This window comes from Strigops habroptila, chromosome Z, assembly GCF_004027225.2.
Source record: "Strigops habroptila isolate Jane chromosome Z, bStrHab1.2.pri, whole genome shotgun sequence".
Classification (NCBI taxonomy): Eukaryota; Metazoa; Chordata; class Aves; order Psittaciformes; family Psittacidae; genus Strigops; species Strigops habroptila.
In genome coordinates, this window is record NC_044302.2 from 24477821 (window position 1) to 24490272 (window position 12452).

Consider the following 12452-nt stretch of genomic DNA (forward strand, 5'->3'; position numbering starts at 1 on the left):
CAGTAATATGGGTTGTCAGATTCGTTTTTAAGGTGAAAGTATGATGGATATATGCTAATTCATACATGTTCATTAAATATATTTTTCCTAACTGTGTTTTAATGATCAGATTGTACTAGAGAGCACTCGTTCTTCTTCTGGTTTTAGTAAGCTTTTAAACACAGTTACAAAAAGGGCACACCATGCTTTATTGCAAATATCGATTGTCCTCTTTTGCAAAGATGATGAACTCTCACCATTCTGTATTATATTTGATTTATTCACCAATCTAAACTTGTATACGGCTTCTGGGTTTTGTGGTCTGAATGAGGACCTAAGAAATGTGGGGACAGGATTAAAGTATTGCTCCTGACATTAGTTTCATAAAAGCAGTGTTTGTTCTGCTGCTTCTCTACATCTCTCCTACTTTACAGGATCATTCTATGGCTCATTTATATCTACTGGATTTAATACTTGAAAATATGATTTCTGTATTCAGTATTCATGCTTTACCTTTTGTCTTCAGCTGGTCTGAACTGGGAGCCTACACTTTACTATCTACTTCGAACAGAAAGAGGTTAATATTAAAGGGATATCAAACTCTTAAAATCTACCAAATTTGTAAGAGAGAGAGTGTCACATTACATAGGCATAATTACAGTGATACAAAGTTTAGCTGACTATATATCAGCATTATTTATGCAATTGTTATCCTGATTTTCTGCAAGGGAATACTGTATGACTCTTAAGGTTTTATATTTAATTAGCTACTAAGGAAAAACAAAATTGTCTCCATATTGTTTTACTTTTTGAGTTTTTCAGATTTAATGGTATTAGGACTTTATACTAAAATATTCTCAGTATTCACATGGAGAAACGGAAGACTCTGATACGTTATTTATTTCTTGGTATGATAGATATACCTGATGATCGACAAAACAATGAGCCAGTCAGTTTTGTGGTGTTTTGTAATATAGTATTGTCACTTCGAGAAAATGATGACCGTTCACATTAAATATTTATTTGGGCTGGTCATCATGTGGTGTTTGAGTTTTCACTATAAACCTATGGAATGTTGAGAGCAGCTGCTAAGCTTCCAAAATGCTTGCTAGCTCTTCCAGTTTTTCTCTGCTACTTTTACAAGGCTTCCACCTCTACCAACATGTGTGATATAAAACAGAAAAAAGAAAGTACTATCACAATAAATGTAAGGGAGATTTTTTGGTGGTTTTGACAATTTGTGTCAATTGATTATACCATTTCTGTGGGGCAAGAATTTGGGGAGTTATATATTCTATGACTTAGTTTTGTATTGACTTGCTTGTTCTAAAGACTGGTTTAAAACAGATTAAAAAAATTAATAAGTTCTTTTTCTTTTAGGTGGGAGATGAAAGAAGCTGCAGATCTTGAAGATGAGGAGAAAGTTATGGTGGAACACTTAAAAAATGTTTATTTGACACAGAGCACTCCTACGTCAGAGGATAAAGAAGAATAATTACTTTGACAGGTTTCGGATAGCACCTTTTTCTGAATTCACCATGATTTAACTTAATAGCTTAGTTATAACTGACAGGACTAGAAAGCTCAGGAATATATATGTTGAGTAGGAGTTTTAAACTTATGAATGTTCCCCTGTTATTGTCTAGTCACCCCATCCAGGCAGCAATTGTTCACACTTGCATCAGGCAAGTAACAATATATGAAAATGTCAATGTCGCAATACAAGGAGGGTGTATCTATCTCAATACTGAGGAGGCATAAACCTGAATGACAAACCAAGAACTGTTTTAGAAGTATAAAGCTCAGTCTGAAAATAATGCAACTTTGGACATGTACTGAGCAAACACTTGTGCTATGCTTCTATTGACCATTTTGGAGTCAGTCGGACTGCCCCAGTTAGTGTTGCTCAGGGACATTTTCTCTCCCTTCATGCTTGCGTCCTGCCATTAAAGCACCCAAAATACACGAAAAAGGACAGGTACAGGCCATGGGCCTGCAGTCCTTTGTGAGTTGCTCTGGGATGAGTATGCTTGGCCATTATTCCCAACCCTAACTTAACATCCAGTGTATGTTATGGCTTAAAAGACACATTTTAGAGAAACTTATTAGCAGCTTTTAAAGTTTTGAGAAGCATATTTTTATAATATGCTTAACTGTGCATATTATATTATAAAAAGAGTTACAAGCAGTGCTCAAAGGACTACTTATACAGTGAACTGAGAAGAGAAAATGATAAAGAATGCAGTATTTATTTCTGATATAGTAAAATTTCATTTTCGTAGTAAGCCCTGTCCAATATTCAGATTTTCCAAGTATTAAATGTTCTTCTTTTCAGTAAAAGTTCTTCCTCAAAGACTAAAAATAGCTGAGTTAGGGGGCTATTATGACATTATTTTTTATACAGAAATATACAAGTTAATATTTCCTTAGCTCTGGAGGAATAATCCATCAATTTTTTATTTGTTTCTTGCACGGAAAGTCCAAGGGAACTGTTTCCTCCGCCTGATGAAGGACCCTGGCAAGATCTTGCTAAGGCTGCAATCTTAGCTGCAGCTATTCCTGTTCCCACCACATGTTCTCACAGATGCTATCATGGACATAGACCACCTGAACAGGAGGAAGGCAAGATTTTTTCCTAAAGACTTCAGCAGCATCATAGGTAACCATAACGCTAATGCTGCTGTAGGTTCCAATCTGAAATGCAGTTTTTCCTCCTCTTAATTGCTCCTTTTTTTTTATCATGTGTATAAAATATCAGACCATTAAAAATGAAAACAGGGACCATTATATTTAAAAATCTCCAAAGATCTTGTTCCAGCACTACATCAACAAAAGGACTGTGAAGCACTGGTGCTAAAAATATTACTTAATGAATAAAACAGACTTTTTCCTCTGCTGCTGATATAGTCATTTCAGATTATAAAGACATGATGAAATGTAAAAAGAATTTTTCTTTGCTTTGTATTTCATGTTTGAAGATTAGTTGTGGTCTTAAGGCTTAAAATGTGGCTACAGGGATTACCTATGGTGGCTGGTATGGTATTTTGACAAATGAAGCACACATACTCCAAGCCATACCAATAATGTGTTAGTGCATGTGGAAGCTGGAGTGCAGAATATTCTTTCCTACTTTATCAAAATCTATTGTACATAATCAATTTTTTGTGTAGTCACATGAAGAGAATTTCTGTTGATGTGGTGAAACTGACTGAAATACTTCTTGTGAAAAATCTCCCCCTCTGGGAAACACTTATTCTAAATAGGATAAAATTTGCAAGTGAAATAAACTAATCCAGAATAAAACCCCTCACTTACTCTGAAATGGGAATGTCCAAACTGATTATTATCCTTTAAATTCACAACACACTTGGCTCTGGAATAACCTGTAAACAGTCATGTTAAAAAACAAACCAACCAACCAAACAAAACCAAAAAACCAAAAACAAAACAAAAAAAATTGTTCATGCCCCTTCCTCCCTTCTCAGCCTGGCAAATTAATTCAGCAGTAACCCACTGGGTAGCACAAGGACAATTCTGTCTTTCTTATAAAGAGTATATTTATAATCTATACCACTGTGGAGCTGACAAGACAGAATAACTAGTCTGGATAGAATAATAGAATCATAGAATCATTTGAGTTGGAAAGGACCTTTAAGCTAACCGAGTCAAACTGTTAACCCAACGCTGCCAAGGCCACCACTAAACCATGTCCCCAAGTGACCCATCTACACGTCTTTTAAACACCTCCAGGGATGGTAACTCTACCACTGCCCTGGCCAGCCTGTTCCAATGCTTGGTAGCCCTTTTGCTGAAAAGATTTTTCACGCAATCCAATCTAAACCTCCCCTGGCACAACCTGAGGCCATTTGTTCTTGTCCTATCTCTAGCTACCTGGGAGAAGAGACTGACTCCCACCCCACTACAACCTGCTTTCAGGTAGTTGTAAAGAGCAATAAGATCTCCTGTTAGTCTCCTTTTCTCCAGGCTGAACAGCCCACCTGTGCTTCAGGCCCTTCACCAGCTCCATTGCCCTTCTCTGGACCTGCTCCAGCACCTCAATGTCTCTCTTGCAGTGAGGGGCCCAGAACTGAACATAGGATTCGAGATGCTGCCTCACCAGTGCCCAGTACAGGGGGCAATCACTGCCCTGGTCCTGCTGGCCACACTATTGCTGATACAGGCCAGGATGCTGTTGGCCTTCTTGGCTGCCTGGGCACAAGCTGGCTCATGTTCAGCTCTGTCAATCACCACCCCCAGGTCCTTTTCCATTAGCAGCTTTCCAGCCACTCTTCCCCAGGCCTGGAGAGTTGCATGGGGTTGTTGTGGCCCAAGTGCGGTATCTGGCACTTTACCTTGAACCTCATCTCATTGGCCACAGCCCATCGATCCAGCCTATCCAGATCCATCTGCAGAGCTTCCTACCCTCAAGCACATCAACACTCCCATCCAACTTGGTGTTGTCTGCAGACTGACTGAGGGTTCACTTCGTCACTTGTCCAGGTCATTGACAAAGATATTAAAGAGAACTGGCCCCAGTACTAAGCCCTAGGAACAGCACTTCTGACCGGCTGCCAACTAACAATCATAACAATTTAACATAACAACTGAAAACAACATAAAAGCTGAACCTTTGCACAATAATTTATTATTATTCTTATCAAATCTTTCTCTATATATGCATATTTTAGAATATGCAAGCTAATGTGGGTTTGAAATTGAACTTGTCCCTCAATCCTTACTGAGAAATAGCTGGGCTCAGGTTGTTGGCAATGTAGTGATCTTATTAACAAGCCTTCAGGGTATAAAAGAAACATCATTTTGGCAACATCACTTATGCTGAATAGATACTTTTGCAACATTCACATTTGTTAAATAAAATTATAGTAATAATAAGAGTTGTATAACTAAGATTGCTAAATAACATACCATTAATTTCTCAAGACTGCTTACTTAAAACTTAAACCCTTAATTGAAGCTTGAAAGAGCTGATCATTTTTATATTCTAAGGTGTGTAAAATTAGGAGTACTTGTATAACAGATTGCTGCTTTCTTTGCCTTAATAAAACGATAGTTCTGTATTATTTTAAAAAGTTCTGCTGATTCTAAAATTGACTTAAGATTAATTTCATTTTAGAGAGTGATGGGTTCATAAAGCTGCAATGTTTTGCTTTCTTATTTTGTGTCCTGGCTCTTTGTTACTACTTGTTTATCCAAGAGCATCTCACATTTACATTTAGCCTCAACAAATGAAGGCAAAAGGAGACAGAATTGCTGGCTGCAGTGTGGGCCCTGTGTTGCACGACCACTGCGATCTGACCATGTTAACTGCTTCTGGAAAGCTAGTCAAAAATAAGAATTGAAGTCTTTTGTGGTCAACAGACCTTTCTGAATGGGCAAAAGCTGGCCTTGTTGGTTCAGCTGATTTAGCCTAAAAGGAGATTTTATATTTGTAGATATTAACTGGGTCAGATAGCACAAACTATGCATTATCACTAATGCTTACATCTAATTCTCATATAACACTTTAGTATGCTTAGTCCTTTTTACGAAACATGCTTAAATAGGAGACTTCATAGCATGGGCTATCTCTAATTACATTAGTTTAGTATCCAGTTCAGAGTGCTCCAAATCTTTAACATCTTGCTACTTTTGAAAGGTAGTTAATAGAATTAGAAGCAGGGCAACATTGAGAGAGCGTTAATAGTAATGAAACTCAGACACACAAGGGAGAGAGAGAGATAATTTGGGGGAAAGACAGTCACTGAGACATAGCCCTGCCTTTTAGTGACTGCTGTCCTGACAAACAGTGTCCCATAGATCATGCTTTATTCAAGGAGAAGGATTTTGTAGACACCACAGGCAACAAAGCTATTTGTTCTGGAAATATGCACAATGGCAAATGGATATTCTCTAATTCACCTCTACATCCTCACAGCAGTGCAAGGTAGGCATGAGGCTGGCTTCTTCCAATTAGCTTCCTCTGACAGAAATATTCGATTTCCCTCTCAGCTCGGAGGTCTTCACAAAACACCACCAAGTCTCATCTACAGTAAGACACCAATTATATGCCGATATAAAACTATTTTATAGAACTCCTTAAAAATATGTGCAATCATTTTTAGTGACAGACTCTATTCAAACATCCAAGGCAATAGGCAAAAGACTGAGGAATTAGACCTATTGCCCAATTAGGCATGAAATGAGAGAGTAACTTGATGGCAACAGGGACATATCTAGGTGAGCGTATATAGATCTTGAGGAGGTCCAGGCTGGTGCAAAACTGCTTCTCTGTAGTAACTGTCCATGTTGTAAACAGTGGTATGAATGGAAGTAGAAGCTCTAATCCTATTTTAAGTGTAGAGCCCAGAAAATGGACAAAGGTGAGCTTGCTTTTTCCTCTACCTTTGGACTCCAACACTTGGGAAGCAGATGACATCAGCTGATATTGCCAGGTAGGCAGTACAAGAAAAGCATGCAAGGCTTTGAATAGGTTGGGTGTCACTGAGGACCTTACAATACCCATCAGTAAAATGTTGCTCTTTAGCAACAGAATCTGAAAACAGACTGTTAGCTATTATTGCGGCAAGTGAAACAACGATATAGAGCTGACAAAAAAACACTCTAAAAAGCAAGGAGTCAGGCAAGCATGCAAAAATAAATCCAAACACTTTTTTCTTTTTCCTGAAAAAGTGATTCTATCACAAGTGTCTCAGGAATAACCAGCAATTACCAAGTACTAATAACATAAAGTGATCATCTGAATTAAGACTGTATGTCTAAATTTAGTAGATGACTACCCTTAAGCTTGACAAGTAGCCACTCATGGCTAGTGCAAATTTACTGACTACCAGATTGAGCCCTTTAGATCCATGAGAACTTCAGTAGGTTGCAAACATCTCTGAGTAGAAACTTTATAGTACCTCCTACTGAAGAAAGTGTTTCTATGTTAAAAGAGCTCATTATCTAATTTCTGCAGTAAATCAACCCAAGCTCCAGCAGACAACAGTCTCGGTGTCTACACATTCCTGATTCACATCCACTCTCTATCTAGAAATGAGGCAAAGAACTGCATAATGGTGATCATATTCAACAGGTATGAACTTCTCCAGTTACCAGCACAAAGCGCATGCCATGTCTGCCATGACAAATCCAGGTTTCAAACTTAGTTCATAGTGGAGGTTGGCTGCAACAGCACATAACCGGGTCTTTTTCTTTTCAGGACAGGTTTTTAGAAACATAATCTCCCTTCAATTCTCCAAGTAAATAAATACATTGATTAAAATTATTCCTATAAAACAAGCACTCAGTCATTAGAAAACACCTGATGAATGATCACCAGTGTGCCCATGTGCGTTCCTGAAGATAACTGTAATGACATGGTCACGTGTAATTTGTCCCTAGATGAATTCATTGGAGGACAGAAATATGGTTACACAACCAATATGAGTACTGCTGCCACTCAAGTTATACACGGGTAGATAATTCATTTTCCAGACTGTCATACAGACTTAAAGCAGTGTAGGTTCCTATATGGGTAATAATTTTAGGTTTAGGGTTGTCTGACCACTTCTGCTCCGAAAGTTGCACATGAATTTTTTAATATCTATGTTCTTCCATTGTCCTAAGATACCTGTGTTAGCTGGGATAGGGGGATCTCTTTGTCTGCATTGCTTTATGTGAGTTATTTCTGGTTTCTACCGAAACTTATATTTTACTTGAATACTTTTAATTTACATTTTGAAATCCATAGCACATCTGTTTTCACAACCTACAAACACTGAAATACATATCAATAAAGCCTGATCAAGCTTGAAAGAGTCTTAGATAACCAAGAATTTAATAAATGTAAAATGCAAACCAACCACCTGCAAGGTTATAATTCAAGAAATGCAGTAGTTGTTTTCACTTGAATTTTCATCTCCCTGTATATTCCAGAAATAACACCTTCAAGGAGTTGTTTGCTTATGTTCTGCACACTTCATTGGTATCTTTTATTCTATATAATAAACATGTCTTAAATGGGCTTTACTATGTAGATTAAGATTATACTTTGCTTCTAGAGAATGGAATGAATATTGGGGAGGTAAGAGGTTGAAATGGCAGGTGGTTTTTGTTTTGGCATGTGGGCTAGCAAACAGATTACTGTCTACAGTAAGATAGATGTGGCTTTGGGACTGAAATAATCTCGCCAGGAATCCTACCTGCAAGTATGTATTAACTTCAGGAAATTGACGGCTGAACATGTGCTACGAAGACTGTCTTTAGAGGCAAATGGATCAGGTCTCTCCAAACAGCAACAGTTTCTATTCCAGTTAAGGCTCCCAAATTTCACACACGCCTATTCACTTTATGAATGAACAGATTGATGGAGGTTGTTGCATTAATGCAATGCAAATGTGTAATGTTAATCATCTGGCCTCCTCTTCTCTCTAGACAAGTAATTAACGAGAACACGGTAGACTGTTCTTTATTTCCAACAAATATGCACAGTCCTGATCAAGGAAGACTGTACTGCTGCCAGACTTTGGCATCAGCACAGATACCTCCACACTAAGAAGCTGGAGAATGCAGTTTAATTATCATGTTTTAAAGGTGCTGTGTATGCCTGGTGCAGTTCTTGGATTTGTGAACCAAAACTGACCAGTCCTGCGACCCTTTCATTTTCATTCCCTTACCTTCTCATCCTTCCCCAGTTTAGGCGGAGTTGCCAGTGTTATGATCATTCCTGACATTTCCAGATGAGGCTGTGACCACATCTCACACAGCAGTGTACAAAATACATACAAAGGAATTAACTGTCTCACAGAGCATCCAGTGCATACAGATGAGTAGCTCTCTAGGCCCAGTTTTTGTTAAAAGATTTTGCATTTTAACCCTATGCTTGCTGACATTTGGGAGGGCCTCCAATCTGACAAGTGTCAAGGTGAGACATACCTACTTGCTCTATAGCTTAGAACTTGGTAGCTTGGATTTGTTTAAAGGAAAGGAGAGGAAGGGGAAGGGATTGTTTTTTTATTATTATGCTTATCATGCTATGTCAATTCTATTGCTTTTGTTGCTGGTTTGGTTTCTTTCCAAGTGGACTTATGATTGGTCAACACATAACAGTTACAGTCTGCTTGAGTAGTTTGGGCATTGATAAAGTCACTGTAACTGCCAGCAACACAAGTAATTTGTGAGTTTAGTCTCTGCAAAAAGGGTCTGTCATGGCAGCAGGTGCTACAGGAATTAATTCAATCTAAATATCTCTACTAAAATAGTCTATCATTAACATGATCTCTTAGTTCAGCTTCATCAGGTCCTTCCCTAATAACCGCAGTATTTCTTCTCTGGTTAGCAGTGGGAAGGAGAGAAAAATGCAGGTATCTTATGTGCCATGCTTTTTTAGGGGTCTCATTTTTCCAACGCCAGTTCCAAAAGGTGCACTTAGACTATGTAACGGAAAATGTACCATATATTTGCTTTTCCATTTTATGTGTACACAAATTGTTTAGATGACAGTTGTACAGTTTTTAAAAAAGTTATATAATACCCTGGAGCAGTCATCTGCTCTTACATGCATAATTTATTCAAAAATCATTTGTGGAGTTGAGGGATTGATAGTTTGGAACAGAAAAATTATAGGTATGCTGAGTAAGTTCTTGAAAAAATAAATCACATAATCATGTATTGAGATCAAATATTTCAAAATTCAAAGTACAATTAAATTGTTTGTACATGTAACAGCAGTGAAATAACTTTGCAAGGTTTACATCATAAACCCATATATCTGTAAAGAGTAGAACACAAACCATAAAGTTCTGTCAGTAGCATTGCTTTCAATCTTTGTTTCATTCCACCAAAACTTTTCATATCAGTCTGGCATTTTTTTGAACAACTATATACAGGACCAAATAATTAGGAGTGGTAACTTGAAACATAGATTATATATATTTAATCTCTACAACAAATGCAAAAGCAGTAAGTGAAAAACAAAGACATAACAGACTGTAAAAACTCTCGAGAACATATAATGAAGCATAAGAGTGAATGTCACGACAGATTTATGTATGTTCGAGTTTCAGCAAAAACTGCTGAAGACAAATTTGAGAATATTTGTGTATCATACTTTTGGCACAATAGTAGGAACCAAAATAAATTATCCAGGAATAAGACATAAGAAAGAGATTCAGGGTGTAAACAACAAGCCGAGTAAGAATTTTGAATTAAAGAAAACTTTCAAGCCAAAAGAAAGAGAGGTTTTTCAAGCCTTGCACAGCACTCAAGAACAATGTTGCTTCTTCATGAGTTTTCAGCATTTCACTTTTTTTTTTTTTAAGTTTCTAATTTAATTCTTGTGAAAAGTGTTTCTCAAAAGGTAACACATTGTCTTTCTCAGGAAAGCTAACATGCTTTTATTTTTCATGAAATGCAGTCTCTGTATTTATGCACTATACACGGTACACAAAGCCTATTCCATCAATGTCAAGCCAAAAGAACAAATGAAAAGAAACTACAAAGGGAATTCTAAAGAGAATTTGTTTTCTCTTTTGGACTTAGCATCAGAAGGAATTTGTGCGTCCCAAAAGACACAGGATAACTTTTCTCAATCATCACACATCTTAAAGGTTTCTATTCTTAAATGCTTATGCTTTTTTTTTTTTTCCCCGCCCAAACCTCTGGAAATATCAGCTGTCACTGGGGGAGGGAAAAAAAGAAAAAAGTTTAATTTTTAAGATTAAAAAAATCCACGTTTTCCAGTTCTGCATGTGGTAAGAGCTGGGTTGAAGTTGATCAGTAGTGAGGCCTCTATTGTGCAAACACATTGCTTGGCAAAAAACCACATCGCAAATCTTGTGATTTGCATCAAGTAGGTGACATGAGATAGTCAGTAAGACAGAACAAAAGTAAAATGCATTTTTTCCTGTAATTCTTCTCTAACCTGATACCCTTTGCATCTTTTGTCTCAGCAAAAATTCCTAAAATGGATCATATCCTTCAATTTCAGGATTCAGTGCAAAGCTCAAATGGAATAAACAGACCACTACATTTATTGCAAATGCAAATCTGACCCATGTAAGACAAGTGATCAGTCTTGGCATACCCCTCTTGTGAGGTTTAGCATGCTCTTAACCAGCAGTAATCTGACTAAAAACTAAAGATGTTAATACTTTGCCAGGTGCTGAAAGCAGAAACATAGTTCTTGTGAGGGAAGGGCTGTGGTGTTCTACCAGCTCTGAATACAGGAGGATTTAACAACTGCTTATGAAAGTTGAATTGCAGGATAGCTATTAAAATCAGACATTCTACTTGCTACAATCATCTATCAGCTACTTCTAAAATCCTGCCCACCTTCTGTGTGTCATCTGGAGGAGATAAAGTTTTAATTGTGAGCGGGTGGTATAAAAAAATAGAAAAAAGACAAGGCGCCTTCTGTCATTCCAAATTTCTTGTCCTATCTTGCTTTCTGTTTCTGCGTCTTTGTGCCAGTTGAAGTTTTGCAGGCAGCTTTTAAAAAGACACAAAAAAAAAAATATTAAAATCAGTAGAAACAAATAAAATCTAGGACAACAAAGAGCACACCATAGGGAATGCATTGCCGAGAATGGGAATAAAAATTACTGCCCATTGCAGCTTTTTCCCTTTTATACTTTGACTCTTTTCTCACCTAAGTTTCAAATAATTCCTAGTTTCTTTGGTAACCGTTACAAAATCCATTACCGTATTTTGTAATAAATTACAAAAATTCCCTTTTTGTTGGTTTATTCATTTATATTTGTGACTTTAAAAGCGTCTTCCTTGTTTCCACTAAGCTCCAGTTTTAAACATCAGAAGCTCACATTCTGGGGTTCAAAATGGTTTCATTCATAATATTTTCATTCAGCTTTTCTGTTCAATTTTTTGAATGGATGAGACTTGACTTTTTTCCAACCATTTGAAATAAGCCTTGTTGAAGCAGCATTTATGTTACTGTAATAAGAACTGTCTTCAGACCATGATCACTTGTCATAGACACGACAAATATTTGGTTCCCTTGGTGTGATCCTCTTTAGATATGATGATGAAGCCTTAAAATAACTTCTACCATCTTCAATACAGTTCTTCTGAGTTTCATTTTTTGCCTCTAAATTAAAAAAACCCCAATAAAATAGTATTTTCATACTGACAGCACTGAAAATTTCATGCTCTGTCATGCAGACTGCAGCCCTCAGTGAGAACAGCTTTTCTCATCCTCATGCCACAGACACTCACAGAGCCTCTCACACAGCTCGGTGCCTTCTTCATCAGCCAGCTAATCTGCTGTCTGCTTATCTCACATTCCCAGTGCATCCCAGGCCACTTCCTTCCAAGGTATTATTATTTAGTGGCTTTCTTGGAAGCCTTAGGGCCTTGTTTCTGAGTTTTATTCCTCCCCCACCCCCCGTGCAGTTTTCAGTGTAGTGTCGCCACAATTTTACATGACTAGCAGTTGACAATTTTCCTCTTTGAAACAA

General features: G+C 37.4%; 1 protein-coding gene across 6 annotated transcripts in view; it reads left to right on the forward strand.

Annotated features, from left to right (window-relative positions):
• KIAA0825 (KIAA0825 ortholog) overlaps positions 1–5150 on the forward strand; it is a 253246-nt gene extending 248096 nt beyond the window's left edge. For 5 of the 6 annotated variants that reach the window (XM_030471435.1, XM_030471432.1, XM_030471433.1 and 2 more), the window contains one exon: positions 1360–5150. In XM_030471435.1, coding sequence (XP_030327295.1) covers positions 1360–1474 — 115 coding nt within the window. In that variant the 3' untranslated portion in view covers positions 1475–5150. The remainder of the gene's footprint in view (positions 1–1359) is intronic. The other variant, XM_030471431.1, reaches the window with a different exon arrangement.
• Positions 5151–12452: the final 7302 nt, after the last annotated feature.